General features: G+C 50.8%; 1 protein-coding gene across 3 annotated transcripts; it reads right to left on the reverse strand.

Annotated features, from left to right (window-relative positions):
• Positions 1–554: 554 nt before the first annotated feature.
• Positions 555–14,167, reverse strand: SLC38A7 (solute carrier family 38 member 7). Of its 3 annotated transcripts, XM_069552934.1 has the most exons (12): positions 13,787–13,815; positions 13,130–13,264; positions 11,614–12,038; positions 10,672–10,870; positions 10,300–10,444; positions 9,287–9,385; positions 8,044–8,101; positions 7,730–7,844; positions 6,293–6,440; positions 5,545–5,744; positions 4,672–4,726; positions 555–2,656 (listed from the first exon to the last, which is right to left on the reverse strand). In XM_069552934.1, exons 3-12 carry the CDS (start codon positions 11,881–11,883, stop codon positions 2,554–2,556), a joined length of 1,392 nt encoding a protein of 463 aa, XP_069409035.1. In that variant the 5' UTR covers positions 11,884–12,038; positions 13,130–13,264; positions 13,787–13,815; the 3' UTR covers positions 555–2,553. The 3 variants fall into 3 exon arrangements, with proteins under 3 accessions (XP_069409035.1, XP_069409033.1, XP_069409034.1); XM_069552932.1 differs by lacking the exon at positions 13,130–13,264 and having other exon boundaries at positions 5,545–5,710; positions 13,787–14,167; XM_069552933.1 differs by lacking the exon at positions 13,130–13,264 and having other exon boundaries at positions 13,787–14,167.
• Between the last annotated feature and the right edge of the window lie 3,658 nt (positions 14,168–17,825).

Here is a 17,825-nt window from a genome sequence, read left to right on the forward strand (position 1 = left end):
TAATGCTCTGTATTTTCCCCTTGGCACGTATCACAACTTGTGTGTCCATATTCATGGTGACTTGCTAAGCATCAGTCTTCCCCAGCAAAGAGAGAGCAGAGCTGGTGTTTTGCCAAGTATCTTCTCCCCAGCACTTGAGCACGGTGACTGGCTCCTCAACTGGGACAACGGGGCCAGCTCTCAACACCAGCCTCTGAAAGGACAAACTGGGGATGCTCAGGAGTTTGAAGCTCACCCCAAAACTTGAGGTTGCGGCGGGGGGACATACAACACAGAGGCCAATGTGTGCCTGCACAGGATGGGTGCGAGCCCAGGCAGAGTCCCAAGTCAGCAGGGAAAGGCTGATGGGACATGGAAGAAGGCAGAGATGTCCAAAACCACTTGAGGTTTCCTGCTGGTAAAGGGAGCACAGTGGGCCCACTCTCAACTCAAGGGTCATCGATGGTGAAGCCAAAAGGGGCTTGCCACATCCCAGCCCATACTGCCCACCCCAGTCTGTCTTCCTTCTGCCAGTGGCCCGGACTGTCCCCAGCGTAAGACACAGATCACGCAGCTCAGCAGCACAAGTCCCTTTTAATTAACCATTCTTCCTGGTCTGAATGTGCACAAGTAAAAAAGAAACAGTAAAATGCCCAGGCAGGGAGGGCAGGGGAAGGGGCTCCTGAGGTTATTAGGCCAGATTCCAGCTCCTTTCCCCCTTGCGGACCCCCACCCGTGATTGAAATGCAACATGAGGCGGCGGTGCAGCCCTGCTGATGTCCACCCTCCCAACCTTGTCCAGATGGACGCTGGCGGGGCCTGGTGCTGTGTAGCAGGCTGAGAGAAGACGGCCATGTGGGCCTGGCCCTGGGGAAGCCTAGAGGGGATGTGAAGAGGGGCAAGTCACCTAGGCTGGGGCTGAGCAGAAGTCTATGTGGCTCCAGCCAGCCTCTGCTTGTATCTCACTGCCCTGAGAACGTGGGCCCCTCTCACCCCCACTTCTCCATTCAGAGGTTTTGGGCAGGAAGAGCCAGGGACAATGCTGAGTGTTCCAGGCAGAGAAAGCCTGACTCGGCGCCTGGGGTTGGCCTGAGTAGCCAAAGTGTTCAAAATATGAAGGTGGAGAATATCCCTCCTTACCTCGCATGGGGCACAACCTAGCTATGTCCTAATGTGATTAACAGGCCTCCGAGGCCAGGCTTGGTGGACACGTGGAGCTGAGGAAGTGGACAAGAAAGGGTTTGGTCCACCCCACTCCCATACTTAGGAGAGCAGGAGAGACTGAGCTCCACAGGAAAATGGGGTGGGGGTGAAGAGGTGATGGGGGAGAGGAGCAGACAAGATCCAGACTGGAAGGGAAACTTCTAGGCCAGCATGACTATACTCAAATGTTGTTCAGACAATGACATGTCAGCTGCCCTTCTTGTCTCGTCTCTGGGTACCAGGCTGGGGTTGACATGGAGGGCAGGGAGAAGAGAAGCAGCCATTGAACGTGAAGATACCAGACACAGTCACCTTGATCCTCAGGAGCCCAGCCCGCGTGGCATTCCCAGCCTGCTCCACCACCCACTCTTGCACCTTTGTCCCATTTTTAACTTTTTTTCTGGTTGCACCTCGCGGCACGTGGGATCTTAGTTCCCTGACAGGGACTGCACCCGTGCCCCCGACATTGCAAACAGAGTCTTAACTACTGGACCACCAGGGACGTCCCCACTCTTGTTGCTTTGAAAAGAGGGGCCCATCTGGAATCTAAGAGAGAAAGCAGACTCCCCACCGTGGGGTGAGTTCAGGGAGTACTCACAGCACCGTGGCACGGGGTGGCTCCTGGCCCCTGGCTCAGAGCTGGGCTGGCACCATTTGTAAACATTAGACTTGGTGATGTCTGGGATGGAGGAGCAGAGGGATGCCTGGACCATCAGGTCTGGGTAAAGAGGCAGGGCGAGACCCCAAAAGCCTTGGGAAATGTCAATCAGCCATGGGCAAGGGGGCTCTCGGGCTCTCTGTGGGCCCAGGAGGCAGTGGCCAGGCATCCATCTACCTGCCTTGGTGCACTCATATGCTTTCAGGCTTCCTCTGGGACTTGCGAGAGGCAGCCGCTGGTGGCTGGGCTGCCGACACACGGGAGCAGGTGCTGAGTCCCGGGGTGATGAGCAGAGCCTCTACTCGGGACAGGCTTCTCTGTGGAGGAGCACACCCCTCGGAGCACACTGTTTCTCCAGAGGCAAGTCAGGCTGAGTTCTTTCTTTGGAGACCTGCTGACACTCTTTACCCACGGCATCCAGGCATGGAAAAGTCGAGAGGTGAAGGAGGGGAGGAGGTTCCCCTGTGGCATGAAACTTCCTCCTACCATCCACGGCGCTGCCAGGATGGGGGAGCAGGAAGGGAGCTGAGTTTGAACTGTCCACGGGGGTGGGGCCTGATTTCACCCCAGAACTGTTCCTGGAAAAGGATGTTGCGGATGTCATCCCACCAGTGGAGGGGAATGATGCCGGGCCCAGGGTGGTCCTGAAGCTCTATGAGATGGGTTCCTGGGTCCAACAACAAAGGCTAATAATTCTCTGGGAGGCAGTGATCTTATGCCAAAAGATCCACAAAAATGGCGTTGGCTGTGGTCTGGCCAAAGATGAAGGCTCCCAGTGTGACCAAGAGGACTCCGTAACTGACCATCGCCCACCAGCTGTAGAGCAGAGGGTGAGAGAGGGCCTGGTCAGTCAACCACTCATGACCTTATTGACTTTCATATATATGTAAATACATGTACTAAGTCACTCCAGTCATGTCTGAAGTCATGACTCTTTGTGACCCTATGGACTATAGCCAACCATGCTCCTCTGTCCATGGGATTCTCCAGGCAAGAATATTGGAGTGGGCTGCCATACATCAGTTAATTACTGTAATTACTTACACCACTTCTCTTGTGGGCAGAGCACTTCCTACTTCTCAACAGCTTTCACACAAAGTTTTATGGGGCTGAGTGTATGACTGCTAGACCACGGGTAAGGAGACCAAGACCTAATGCGATTAGCTGACTGGTCACAGGACACCAAGGGCAGGACCAGAATTAGAATGTATGTCTCCTGATGGGAAAGATGGTCAGGAAAAAGCAAGTCACATGGAGTGATCCATTTTATTAAAAAATAAGTCAAAAGACATCTGCAAAGGTATGTATCAAAAACAGCTGCAGGGTTATAACTGGATTTTTTTGGGGGGGCCTTACCACATGGCATATGGGATCTTAGTTCCCTGATCAGGGATCAAACCCATGCCCCCTGCATTGGAAGAACAGAGTCTTAACCACTGGACTGCCAGGGAAGTCCCCACAATAATTTTCTGTTTGTTTTTTTTTTTAAAGCATGCAACCTGGTCATAACCTCTCTACCATTCAGGAACATGTACACATTAAAAACAATGCAGTTTTTTGCAAAATGTGGCCTGTACATACAATGAATATTATTCAGCCTTAAAAACAAACGACATTGTGACTCATGTTACAACAGACAGACCTTGAGGACATTATGCCAAGTGAAAAAAGCCAGGTACAAAAAAGACAAATACAATTCCAGTTACAGGAAGTACCCGAAGAGTCAGATTTACACAGAAAATAGAACGCTGGTTGCCAGGGGCTGGGGCGAGGGGGAATAGGGAATGACTGTTTAATGGGTACAGAGTTTCAGTTTAGGATGATGCAAAAGTTCTGGAGATGGCTGGTGGTGACCGTTACACAAAAATATGAATGGAATTAATACTATGTAACACTTTAAAAAGGTAAAAATTTTTTAAATGTAGTGTTTTGTTTTCAATAGACTAAGAAATATTGAAAAGGCCTCTAGGTACCATGGTGGCAGGGATATGGGGAACAGGGCACTTTCTTTCACTGCTGCTGGGACTCTGACCGGTACTGCCTCTTGAGAGGGTAATGTGAACCCACGTGCCAAAGTGAAAATGGGCATGCCTAGTGATAAAGCAACTTCCTTCTAAGAATCGATGACACTAAGATCCTTGAACAGGTGTGCCAAGGCATATGTGCAGAAGTGTGTTCACATTCAGGACACATTCAAACAACAGATTCTACAGCCACCGAAAAAGGAAGCAGTAGATTTTGTGTGGACAGAGAGTGATCTCCAAGATATATGGTTAAGTGAAAAAAAAGGGGTAGAAGAGTGTGTCTGGCTTGGAACAATTTTTGAAAAAAACCTAACCAGACACAAAAACCCACGTGTCTGTGTATACACACACATCACTTTGTGTACACAGACATCTGTGCACACACAGCAACAGTCTACAGGGCACAGGCCACGCTCATGACATGAGCTCTCTCAGGAGAAGGGAGAGGGTGGTGGGGAAGGACGGACTTCCACGTTTTCCTCTAAAGTCCTTCAGAAGGGCTTGAACTGTTACAACTAACACGTCACTCATTTTAAAGGAAGTATTTTAAGGAACTTTCCTGGTGGTCCAGTGGCTAAGCCTCCATGTTCCCAAAGCAGGGGGCCTGGGTTCAATCCCTGGTCAGGGAACTAGATCTCACATGCTGCAACCAAGATGCAGCACAGCCAAATAAATAGATATTTTTTAAAATAGTATTTTTAAAACTCCTGATTTCAAAGTACACAGGTCTCCTGATTCTGACCAGTTTAAGGGTACCTCCGCATCCAGCACCTCCCCAAGAGGCCCACAGGCTGGGCCCTGCTTTACCTGGCTGGCTTGACTTCCTCCATCTCAGAGAGTTTGGCCTGAATGAGGCACAGCCCTGGAAGAGAAGAGGTGGCCCTGAGAGCGTGGCTGGCCGCCCCCCGCCCCGTCACGGGAGGTGGACGGAGAAAGGCCTGTGCTTCCTCCTCCACATTTTCCATCTCTGCCTCCAATCTGACCCGGCTGGAAGCCTGGCAACTGGTCTCCCAGGAAAGGTCCTTGGGTGGCACACAAGACCTTGAGCTAACGGGGCAGCAATGGGAGGCGACTCTGTGGTGCCCTCACTGCAGGGCTTTCCCAACGCACTTCTGAGCAAGTGCGGCCCCCTTGCTCCAGGCAAAGTGGCAAAGGCTTTCCAGCTGGCCTCTTGGGTAGAAATAAGCTGGGTGTAGGCAGAACTCGTGACTGGGCAGACAGGACAGTTTCCCAGGGATCTGGTGGCAGACTGTCTGAAACTCAAGTCTCCCAACCTCCGTGTCAGGGTGCCACTGCCAGACTCTAATTACCCTGTCGTGGGCTGACCCAGCCAGATCCCTGACAGTCACGGAGGAACAGGTTCTTGAAATAAGAGTTAAGACTATATAGACTGTGGATCTGGTCAGACTTTGATTTGAAAAGATTCTGTTCTTCTTTAGTTGAGTTTGTTAACCTCTAGGGAAGTTTGTTATCCTCTCTGAACCTCACACCTCCTCATGGGTAAAATGGAGATGACAATTACACCTTCTCTGCAGGAGGTGATGCTTAAACAGGGGTTCCCAAAAAGCCTGCAGGTGACTGATAAATGCTGGTGATTATCCTCCCCCACAGGTGAGCAAGAGAGGAGCTGAGGCCAGGAGGGTCTGGGAGTGAGTGCTGGGGGTCACTGGGGTTCCACACCTGGGAAGACAAAGATGAAGCAGGCAGCCAGGCCTCCAATGACTGAGATGACCTTGCCGATGTCAGGGATGAAGAGAGCCAGCAGCAAGGTGAGCAGGAACCAGACCAGCGTCTGCAGCACTCGCCGCCGCCGCTCCCGGCCCACGTCCTCCTCCACCGGCATGCCCTGGTAGCGCAGCCATAGGCCTTCGATCACCGCCCTGCCCACACAGAGAGGGGCTCAGAGGCGTACCTGCTGATAGCGCCGCTCCCCCCTCCAGCCATGGAGCCAGACCCCCAACTGGATGGACTGTAGGTGAGGCAATCTCTGGGCCTCAGTCTCCTCTACTGCAAAATGGGTCTAGTGGCATTCTTCTCAGGGTTGCCATGGGGACGGGATGGGATGGTGAATGTGGAAGACTGAGTGCCTTGCCTGGTCCAGAGTTTGCACGCCCCATGGGGACTGATTCCACTAGACTCCTGGAAAGGGAGGGTCTGGGGTATCCAGAAGACAGGGTGTTCAGGAAGGGACCTGATTAGAGGTTTTCAGAGCACTCACAGATTGTTCTGATGACTCTGGGACAAAGGTGGCCCCCCAAGACCTGGCTGGGGGTGCTTGCAGGGCCATCCTAGGCACTGACTGTTTCCTGTGCCTTCAGTGTCTCCCTCTATAGAATGGATGTTACACAAGGCCCAAGGCCAGGTTCAAAGGGCAGCCAAGGGCCCTGGTGAGAAGCACCACCTTCAAGGGGTGGGGCGGGGGGCTCACCGTCCGCAGAAGTGCAGGATGGGGTAGGAGGTGAGCACACTCAGGATGATGAAGGCACGGGCCACAGCCACAGCCACGTCTTCTGACGGGTAGGACAGGAGCACGTCAGGGTCCACGGTGGCTCCAAAGGTCAGGAAGCCGCAGATACCTGAGGGTGGGGACGAGAGGGCTGGGTCAGAGCAACCCTGGGAGGGTTAGGGAGATGGACCGTCCCTTGCTCAGCCCAGCAGCAGATGGGGAGGTGAGAGAGCAGCCCTGGAGGCTAAGACTGAGGCGTAGAAGGGTGTCAGGGCTGGACTCAGAAGCCCCCTTCCCTGACTTCTCACATTCCCATCCCTGTACTGCTACCTCTTTGATCTTGAACTCGCCTAGCAGTTCCTGTCTCAGAGCTCCTGCATTAACTTCTGTCTGCCCATCTCATCATTCAGGTCTCGGCTCAGAGGTCCCTCCTCATCCAGTGACCCCAATGCCAGGCACTCTCTGGCATCACATTGCTCTCTTTTCTTCAGTGTTCCTCAGAGGCTTTTTTTCTTTCACTTGTTTATCATCTGTCTCCCTCAACTAGTAAAAACATGAACTCCAGGAGAACAGGGGCTCTGCCTATTTGCCTCCCTTGTTCTCGGCTCTGTATTCCTGGCTGTGTCTGCAGAGACTAGTACAGAGCTGGTCCTGAGACCCATCTGTGGGAGCACTCACTGCGCCATTCTTCTTGGTCTCCCAGTCCTGCACCCTCATCCATACCGTTCTCCACACAACATGCAGCGCCAACCCTTCTCCGAGCCACACCCCTGCTGAAAACGCTTCATCTCTGGCTCCCACCGGTGCTCAAGGATCTGGCTGTGCCCACCCCCCACCCCCACAGCTTGCTCCACAGACCTTCTGTCCCGGCCTCAGGGACTTGGCATTTTCTCGTTCCTCTGTCTAGAATTCTTTTCCCCCGGCACTTCAGATTCTAGCTCCTTTTCATGGTTTGGGCTTCCCCAGATGCCACCTTCTCTGAGGGGAGCTGTCTGTGATCGACCCCCTAAAGCCAGCCCCACCCACATCTTCCCTGGTTCGCTGTTACTGTGGCACGCATCTGGGATTTCCTTACTGATTGCCGGTTTACTGCTATAAGACTGTCTCTCCGAATAGACTGTCAATTTCATGCAAGCAGGACCAGACCTCTCTGTGTCTATGGCATCCCCTCCATGCTGAGAAAGCTCCTGGGACTGACTGACTAGGTACCCACTGAGAGCTGCTGAATGAATGCAGGCACACGCCTTTCATTTGGGCAGGAGGAGGCCCAAGGCACCCCAAGTTCAAGCCAATGCCAACAGAAGTATCTGACGTGCTGGGAATGCAGGGTTAAGCCCAGGAAATCCTGGGCTAGAGGACTTGGGACGAAGACGGAGAGTGGGAGCCCTCTAAGCCTGGCCCTCAGAGGGGAGCGCTCACCCGTGCCCATGTAGACAGCGAGGGCGACGACCATGGCGGCCGTCACCACGCCACCCCAGGTCTTCACCTCGGGCCGCCGCATGCTGTTGAAGACGGGTACGCTGCTCACGTGACACTGTCAGGGTGAAGGGCAGGGTCAGGGTGGGCAAGTGACCTCATCCCAAGGACAAAGGGCAAAGTCCTGGGACTCCCACTCAGCTCCCCCTTCCAGGACCACCCCCACCACCACCCTGCCCCTGTCCCACCGATAATGTGGACTTCCTCCCAGGATGGGGAGCGAGCTAAGGGAACAAAAGGGACCTTGCAACTGGCACCTGAAATCCGAAGCAGATGGTAGGCATGGCATTGAACACGGCTATCCAGGAGGCTGGCCTGCGGACAGACACACAACATGCTGCTGCCCGTGAAGCCCTCAGAGTCCCCAACTGCCCCATGCCTTTACTCTTCAGTCAGCCCCCCACAGCCTCCAGCAGCCAGCTACACACATCCCGCCCACACAAGTGTGGAGTCAGGAGAGGACACACTTCACAGGCCAGTAAACTGAGGCTCTGGAAGGCCCTCCTGGGACTCAAATCCAGAAGTTTTGGTTCTTGCACTTGGCCTTCTGCTTCTCTGGTTTGTTCCTTTCAATAAAAAGGAAACTAAACTTCCTCTCAGTGGTAAAAAATACACCTTGCCTGCCAATGCAGGAGACATGGGTTTGATCCCTGTTCCAGGAAGAGCCCATATTTCAAGGAGCAACTAAGCCTAGGAGCCACAACTGCTGAGCCCATGTGCTGCAACTACTGAAGCCCGAGCCCGTGCTCCATGAGAGAACAAGAGACGCCACTGTAAAAGCAGCCCGTGTGCCGCAACTAGTGAGTAGTCCCTACTTGCCACAACTAGAGAAAAGCTCTAGAAGCAACGAAGACCCTTTCATTTGGGCAGGAGGAGGCCCAAGGCACCTCAAGTTCAAGCCAATGCCAACAGAAGTATCTGACGTGCTGGGAATGCAGGGTTAAGCCCAGGAAATCCCGGGCTAAAATTAATATAAATTAATTTTAAAAAGTTTTAAAGCTTTAGAAAAACACTTTTTTTTAAAAAAAATGAGAAAATTGATTTATTTTCACAAAGAAGATATAGGTAAGCACATGTTGAAGATAAGCACATGTTGAAAAAATGTGCAGTTCCACCTTGGCAGGACCTATAACCTAAGGCCTAGTCTCACACTGGTTCATCTGTTGGACATCAATGGCAAACTGGCCCTCATCTCGGGTTCTTACCCTTCTCTCCAGTAAAAAGAGATCAGGACCTCTTGTCTCCTTCCTACAATGACCAATGAGTCAAACTCCTGATGAGCCTTGGGATTTTTTTTTTTTTTAATGTATTTATTTGGCTGTGCCAGGTCTTAGTCATTGCACGTGGTATTTAGTTCCCTGACCAGGGGCCCCTGCACTGGGGGCATGGAGTCTCAGCCACAGGGAAGTCTCCTGTGTGGCTTTTTGAGGCCTGACCCAATACCTCCTGGGGCCCAAGTGCAGCTTCTACCCGGTATGCCTCCTGGGGGCCCTCACTAACCTGTTCAGGATGTCTGCTGGGATCATCTCTTTATCAGGCCAGATGTATTTGATGATAATGATGGCAGTGACGTACCAGGTGCCCACGACGCTCAGGAAGCTGCCAGGAAGGATGAATTAAGCCTCCTCCTCCCTAGTCCCAGCTGCCTCTTCTTCGATGCTATCCCCAGGGACATCCACCCTTCACCTTAGTGACCAAAAGTGTCTAAGGAACCAACTGGGAGATCATTCCAAACAAAGACTTAAGAAATGCATGAGAGATAAATTTCAGAGAAACAAGCCACAGTTAGGAAACCAAAAGGGGACAAGACTGACATGTGTGGCCACTGGGAAATGAGGTGGTTCAGCTCCATAGCTCAGAGACTGCAGCAGGGGGCGCTGGGCTTCAAAGCACATCTGTTACTTCAATCAGAGCAGCCCAGGTATGGCCAGAGCTGCAAGCAGGGCCTTTGAGAAGCAGGAAAGGCTGGAGGTAGAAGGCTCCAAGGAACTAATACCAGAAAGTCAACATTAAAGGGAACCTTGGGGACACTGAGTGTGACCCCTTCAATTAAGGATCACAGGAAACAGGTTAGAATCCCTGTTTTTCAGACTCTGAGCCAAGAAGCTAGTACCTTCCCTTCACACTGAGCTGCATGGAAAATGCTGTGAAGCTAACAATCCCAAATGATCAAAAAATCCCATGCTTTGTGAGAAAGACAAGGCCCAGGCCAGGAGAGGCCTTCACATTCAGGATTACTATCCGTTCCTTCTTGGACAAGGACATTTGGAACCGATGCTCCCACTGATGCAAAGAGCCACTGTCTCCCTAGCTGCTGACACAAAAGGATGACGCAAAAGGAAGGTCTTCTGCTAGAACCTCTGCAAGCCCTGGTCTGCCCCTGCCTCGTCCCTTCTTTCTGCCCCTGGAGGCAAAGTGGCGTGGAGGAGAGGGGTTCCCCTGCTGCCCTTGGGTCTCTGACTGCCTGTGATCAGAACTGCTGTCCAGCACAGGCTGGGGTGGGGTTTCCAAACCTGGCATATTTCTGGAAGCCGATCTCCCTGGGGATGGAAAGGGGCAGGATGAAGAGGAAGGCAGTGAGGCTGATGGTGAACTTGCGGTCTGTGTACCAGGGGCTGCCGCCAGGCCCCTCAGGCTCCTTTGCCATCACAGCTATAACTGCAGAGGGAGGAAGGAGGGAAGGTGATGCCAGGCTACTGCAGGGTATGGTCCTCCACCTCTGCTGGGATCTCCAACTGTCTCATGGGCCCAGCAGCCAGCAGGGAGGATTCCCAGATGAATGCCAGGGCTGGACCTTGGGTGGGTATTCCATGCTCTTCCCGTCCCACCGCAAGATCCCCAGGGCCAAGGGGGAGGGATGAGGTAGATACTGAGGAGGACCTCACTTTTGTCCTGCTGGTCCCCGATGATGATGAGGAAGGCGATGCAGGTCCCAAAGGTGTAGGTGGCAATGGCGACCTCACACAGTACGCCTGTCAGCTTGCCACACACAGCCCACACCACCTCCTGGTAGGTCCTCTCATTGCTGGCCTGGGAGCAGTAGGCCAGGATGACGAGGCCACTGATGATGAAAACCAGCATGGCCTGCAGGCAGGGTGGAGCAAGAGTGTGTGGGAAAGGCCTGGCAGCAAAGAGTAACCTGGTTTTGCTCAGCGTTTACTGGCCCGGTGCCCAAAGCCCATTTGTCAAACGAGCCTTATCCTGCAGGGCAATTTTAATAGATTACCGGAATCGACATTTTCCTTAAAGACAAAAAGTTTTGAGGAAAATTTCAAACATCGCTCAAATCTCAAATTCAAAAATCATCAATTCAGGGACTTCCCTGGTGGGGCAGTGGTTAGGACTCCATGATGCCAATGCAGGGAGGACAGGTTCAATCCCTGGTGGGCAACTAATATCCCACATGCTGTGTGGTGTGGCCAAAATATTAAAAACAAAAAAAATCATCAATTCAGGACCAGTCTTGTTTCATCTCTTCTCTCTCCCACTCTGGATTACGTTGAAGAAAATACAAACTATCATATCATCAGTAAACATTTCAACATGCAGTTCTAAAAGGTGTGGGCCCGCTTTTTAAACATAACCACATAACTATTAAATATGCAATTAATGTCTGAAATTCCCTAATTGCTAGGAAGGCTTTTGAAACCTCATCTGGCCTCAAAGGAAAGAATGCTACAGTAGTTTAATAATGTCAGCCATGTGTGGCAGAGGGGAGAGTGATTAGCATGTGTCACTGACCACTGCTGATCCAGAGCCTCCCTTTTGAGGCCAGGAGCCCAGACCCACCACTCTGCATTTCTGCCTGCCAGGCCCCCCTCACTCACCATCTGCAACGTGATGCCGGCTGCCACGCCCCCGGCAGTGCTGAAGGCTGCCGGGAAGTTGAGTAGCCCCGCGCCCAGGCAGGCATTGACAACGATGAAGATGGCTCCAAGTGTTGAAGTGGTGCCTCCGCCCGCACCCCCAGGAGGGGCCTCCCCCTCACTCTTGGGGGCTATGTCCACAGAGGGACTCTGCAGCAGACGGGCACGCTCCCCAGAGTCCGTGCTTAAGCCCCATTCGCCAAGGTCTCTGTTGATGCTGACCTGGGCCATGGCCCGGGGAATCCTGTTCCCGCAGGGTCTGTGCGTTCTGTCTCACGGCCTCATCCGCTGGGGAACTGAGGGAACACACGTTCAGCTGGAAGGGTGGCTCCAGCCTGTGTGGCGCTGTTATCCTAGGAGGCCTGTGGGTTCTGGCTCTCCTAAACCTAGATGGGAAAGGCAGGTATACTGTTATCCCAAGATAACAACTTTCCCCAAGATCAGATGGCTGAGATCCAAACCCAGGTATGCCAGTGTGTGGATCACTGCACTGGGTGCCCCAGGGTAATGGCAGACACAGAAAGATGTCAGACGTGACTCCTGCTTCAGGCTCACGCACTGATCAGGTAAGACACAAACTCATAAGAGAGGGGTACCGACATGTCAGCACTAGAGGCCGTGCATCAAGCAGGAGTGTCATGCACGTATCTTATCTCACTCATTCCTTAGATTACAGCGGTCACAAGGCTCAGAGAGATCAAATCACTCATTCAGGATCACAGAGTAGCAAGCTGCAGAGCAAGATTTAGATCCAAATCTGTCTGGCTTCCCAACTGGTTTCTATACCGCAGGGTCTGAAGAACAATCCTCACCTAGAACTGTAGGTATTTCAGTTTCTTATAGCCCGGCATACCTCCCTCCAGCCAAGAGTCTAAATGCTGTGGAGCTTTCAAAGCCCTTCAAAATTTCAGTGAGGATTTAAATTCTCTTCTCCCACATGACTGACCTCACCACTGCCCATCACAGACGCATTGCGTCTCATGCCCCCAGCACACTGGGGGGTTTAAAATGTCTACTGAGGCCTCTTGGGTGGTCTGATTCTTGCCATGGCTCCTCCTGTGATGGCTGAACAAAGTTGGGAGCTGTAAACTTATCAGAGGGAAAAGGGGGCGTTTGGGTGCTCTCCGACATGTCACCAAGCATGCAACCAAGGGACACAGCTCTGGGGAAAATGTCTCCCTGCTGGCTCCAAATCCAGAAAGATCAGTCAGATGCCATAGGGCTTCCTCTTATGCAACTTGCCACCCAGCCAGCAACTCAGCAAAAAATCAAAGTAGTGAATGAGTACTGGAGGCACTTTTGATCTGAGGCTTCCAGTGTAGCTCCGGAGAGAACCACGTAAAGCAGGTGCTCCCCACGCTGTGAGACCCCGTCCTCCATCCTGCTCACCTCTCAGACACAAGAGGTCTCTGCAGTGGTCCGGAATCTCTTAGCCTCCCCTCCCTCAAATTACTCTGCTCTATGTTCCCCAGCTTACCTGCTCTTTCCGCCCTTCTGGCTTTGGTGGACAGAGAGCTATTCCTTATGGTGTCTTCTCCCCCAAACTCTGAAATCTGATTCTCCTCACTTCCCTCCTCGCCTTCAATTTTTTCTTTCTCAAACTTCACCAGTGCTGGTGAACAGAGTGAAGGGAAGTGAGACTCTCTGACTCTCAACTCAGAGTGAAGCACCAGCACAGTCAGGGAAACAGACCCACGGAGGGAGAGAGGCTAGTGTCCCAGAGGCTCGTTGGCAGAGTCAGAACTAGCAGCTTAATGCCCACGCACTCAGGCCAGAGCTGTAACCATCGCAGTAGGCCCCTGAGAGCCCAACGAGAGTAAGTACCCAGGCCAGCCTGGGGCCGAATCCCAGAAATACGACGGGTGGGCTGCATTGGAAAGGGGGCCACGGCCCACCCAGGACAGAGAGTGGGCTGCTGTGTGGTAAACTGGGGAGGGGGTTCCGGGGCACGACAGGTAACCAGGTAGGGACAGGCTGGGATAAGGCGCGGCAAGGGCCGGCCGACCCCGAGCTGGCGTGGGACAGAGGATGTCAGGCTGCAGAGCCCTGCAGCGAATGAGTACGGTTCTGCCGCGGTGGGGCCCTTGGGGACTCAGATTCCACCCTCCACCAGTCTGTACCTCCTTCCACCTACCTGCGGTCTTTCTAGCCCCGGCCGGCAGTGGAGACACGTGAGCAGCGATCACATGACCGCCGGGGCCGGGGCAGACCGTGGGGCACGCTGGGAGTTGTAGTTTTCTGCGGGCGTCAGTGTTAGACTGTTGTTCAGTCGCCCAGCCGTGTCCGACTCTTTCCCACCCCCGTGAACTTCAGCATGCCAGGCCTCCCTGTCCCTCACTAACTCCCGGAGTTTGCCCAAGTGCATGTTCATTGCATCGGTGAGGCCGTCCAGCCATCTCATCCTCTGACGCCCTCTTTTCCTTCTGCCCTCGATCTTTCCCAGCATCAGGAACTTTTCCAATGTGTCTACCAGCTCCCTAATCCTCATCCCAAAGCTTTCCCCTCGGTCTTTCCCAGCATCAGGGACTTTCCCAATGAGTTTGCCAGCTCTCTAATCCTCATCCTGATGCCCCAAACTAGTCCTGGCACCCTGCCCACCCGTATTTATCCGGTTACTTTTGGTTCTGGGTCCCTTGGCCAAACCACACACTTCTGCTTCCTTTTAGGAAGAGCTTTGGGCTGTTTGGTATCTTTGCCAGTCCCAGTACCCCGTGGGCCCTGGCTGTTTGGCTTCATTGCCCTTCTTTGTTTCCCTTCTTGTCTTCACACCCACAGACAGGGACTCTGGACTTTTTAACTCAGGATAGAGAGGGGTCATCTGTACCTCCTTGAGGCGTAGCTGGCCTGAGGGTTGTTCATATTAATGGTTATAACCCCAGAGCCTGGATTCTACAACTGAGAATCTGAGGCATTGGTGTCACTCAAATAAATAAATATTTGTTGAATGAATGAATCAGTGTCCAGAGCCCTGGCTTCTGTTTCTGGCTGTGCGCCACTTGAAAGTTGTCACATAACCTTTGGCATTCCAACGGCCTCATCTATATTACCTCTACTCCATGCACCAAAGGTCCTTGCTGGTGAGATTCTGTGTACTGTTTACCTGGTTTCCCTCAGTGGTGACATTTTGCACAATTACAGCACCATGTCACAACCAGGATACTGACACTGACTTGATCCACTGATCATATTCCATTTCCTCAGTCACATTTATAGTCATTTTTGGTGTATATTTAGTTCAATACAACTTCATCATGTGTGGAGTTCACAAATCTACATACACCACATTCAGGATTCTGAATATTTCATTCATCACAGGGATCCCTCCTGTTGCCCCTGTGTTAACATAACCACACTCACTTCCCTCCAGCAAGGCCATCCCCTCCTGTAACTCCTCTCAATCACTCATCCATGGCAGTTAACTCCACTTCTAAAAGGTTCTCATTTCAAAAAATGTTCTATAAATAGGATCATAAAGTCTGTAAATTTTTAGGATTGGCTATTTTTATCCAGCATAATTGCTGGAAGACTCATGCAAGGAGTGTATGTTTTGTTACTGAGTAACAATATTTCATGGTCTGTGCACAGTTTGTGTAACTAATCACCTTTGAAGGATATCTGAGCTGTTTCAGATTTTTTAAAACATAAATGATTTTGTTGTGATTTATGAATTTTACCACAGAATTCATACTTTCGGTGCCCAGTACAGTGTTTTTTAGTGTATTCAGAGTTTTGCTCATTTCCACTACCTAATATCAGAACATTGTTATCATTCACCCCAAAACCCTGCAACCATTAGCGGTCATTCTCCATTCCTCCCTCTCCCAAGCCCCTGGCAACCACTAATCTACTTTGCCCCCTGCATGAACTGTTTTCAAGATTCACTCAGATTGAAGCATATCTTAGTAATTTATTCCTTTTATTGCTGAGTATTATTACATGTATGTATGTGTATGGCTATATAAAATTTTGCTTATTCATTCATCAGTTGATTGGACTTTTATGGTTTCCATTTTTTGGCTCTTATGAATAATGCCACAGTGAACATTCAGGCACATGTTTTTGTATGCACATTTATTTTGTATCCACATAGAAGTAGAATTTCTGGGTCAAATGGTAACGTCTAACCTTTTGAGGAATTGCCAGACTGTTTTCCAAAGCAATTGTCCCATTTTACATTCTGACCAGGAAAGGAAAGTCGCTCAGTTGTGTCTGACTCTTTGCGACCCCATGGACTGTAGCCTACCAGGCTTCTCAGTCCATGGGATTTTCCAGGCAAGAGTACTGGAGTGGGTTGCCATTTCCTTCTCCGGGGGATCTTCCCGACCCAGGGATCGAACCCAGGTCTCCCGCATTGTAAGCAGACACTTTACCCACTGAACCACCAGGGAAGCCTACAGCAGATATATAAATGTTCTGTAACTATAACTGCACATGTGCTCCGTCATGTCCACCTCTTGGCAACTCCATGAACTACAGTCAGCCAGGGGCCTCTGTCCATGGGATTTTCCAGGCAAGAATAATGGAGTGGGCTGCTATTTCCTACTCCAGGGGATCTTCCCAAACCAGGGATCGTACTAGCATCTCTTGCGTCTCCTGCATTGGCAGTGAATGCTTTACCACTGTGCTGCCTGGGAAGTCCATAAGGGTTCTAGTTTCTCTATATCCATGAAAACCCTTGCTATTGTCTGATTATAACCATCCTAGTGTGTGTGAAGTGATTCTCATTGTGGTTTTGAGTTGCATTTCCCTGATGACTCATGTTACCATCTTTTCATGTGGTTATTAGCTATTAGTATGTATTCTCTGGAGAAGTGTCTATTCAGACCCCTTTTCCAGTTATTGTTTTTTTATTGAGTTGTAAGATTCCTTTATATATTCTGGATACAAATCCCCCGTCAGTTATGTGATTTGCAGCACTATTCCCAACATGTCTATAAGACTTTTTTAAAAAAGAAAAAGTTGTTTTTTCAGTTATTAGATAGAAATAAACCATTAATTTCTATTAAAATTTTTCCAATCAACATACTCCAATAAAAATTAATTTAAAAAATTTCCACAGCCTAGGAGTAAGGAAAAAATTCTCAAAACCAAAATTCTCAAGTTGGTTGAATGAGCTGGACTTTGGTTGTTTAGAGGTAAGCATGAGGCAGTTTGGTCTAATAGCACCCAATGGCTGGCCCATGGGTCAGCTGTATCTCTGTATCACCTAGAAAGTTTATTATTATTATTATGAAAAAAAAAATTCCAAGCCTTACCTCAGGCATACTGAGCTAGAATGCCTGGAGGTAAGACCAGGGAATCAATATTTTAAAAATCCAGATTTGAGAACTATTCTGCCTTAAATTATAGTGAAACAAAGGCATGACTTCTCTTTCTGGGCAGGCAAACCACCTCCTCTATCGAGCGGAAGTAAACATTAACATCTTAGACTCTAGTAGGAAGCAAGGAAAAGGTTGATGGCAAACAGACTGAACTGTCAGAAAAAATCAGGTTCACACCCTGCATGACTTTTCGGTGAGGAATAGGACTTAGTCCAGGGTGAGCTGGAAATGCATGTGTTTAAAAATAACAAGGTCTGCCGCGTGGTCAAGTTCCTTTTCCAGCTGAGGTCTTGATGGCCAACTTTCAACCACTTTGGCTCCAGACAGGGCGACTTGAAGCAGTTTCTTCTATGATAAGCAGTCAGCTCCTTTACATAGCCGCTGACTAATCTGTTGCCTGTTTCCCCATTTAAGATACCTTCCCGAAGACATCCAGTGAGTCAGTCCATTCACATGACCTTTCATCACCTTGGGATATCCATTAGCAACAGGAACACGCCGAGCCAAGAGGCTGAGCCCATTATGCACTGTGTCTCTCTCTCAGAGAGTGAGGAATTGCAAGGGGGAAGGACCAAGGTGAGCCCGTTTTCCCCTCCTAACCATAATCAAAACACTGTGGACGGGCTCTGGGCCTGACCCCTGCTCCACTGCCTGTCTGTCCAGAGCTGTCCTGTCTTGAATGGCTCCTGGCATTAAGTATAAGGTGACAGGAAAATCTTGGGATGTTTGCTGACGGAGTATGTGACTATATGGTAGAGGCTGCACACTGGTGATCTAGTTTGCATCTTGCTTATAAGTCATTAAAAAAAAAGAATTAGTTGCCAGCTTTTAAGCATCAATAGACCTCCTTAA

The sequence above is a fragment of the Ovis canadensis genome, chromosome 14, assembly GCF_042477335.2.
Source record: "Ovis canadensis isolate MfBH-ARS-UI-01 breed Bighorn chromosome 14, ARS-UI_OviCan_v2, whole genome shotgun sequence".
Classification (NCBI taxonomy): domain Eukaryota; kingdom Metazoa; phylum Chordata; class Mammalia; order Artiodactyla; family Bovidae; genus Ovis; species Ovis canadensis.

Excerpts from the sequence above, each read along its gene's own strand:
- SLC38A7 (XM_069552932.1), bottom strand. The coding sequence starts at position 11,883 with ATGGCCCAGGTCAGCATCAACAGAGACCTTGGCGAATGGGGCTTAAGC. Across the intron at positions 10,871-11,613 it reads CCGGCATCACGTTGCAGATG|GCCATGCTGGTTTTCATCAT; the intron begins GTGAGTGAGGGG and ends CCCTGCCTGCAG. Across the intron at positions 9,386-10,299 it reads GGCTTCCAGAAATATGCCAG|CTTCCTGAGCGTCGTGGGCA; the intron begins GTTTGGAAACCC and ends CCTTCCTGGCAG.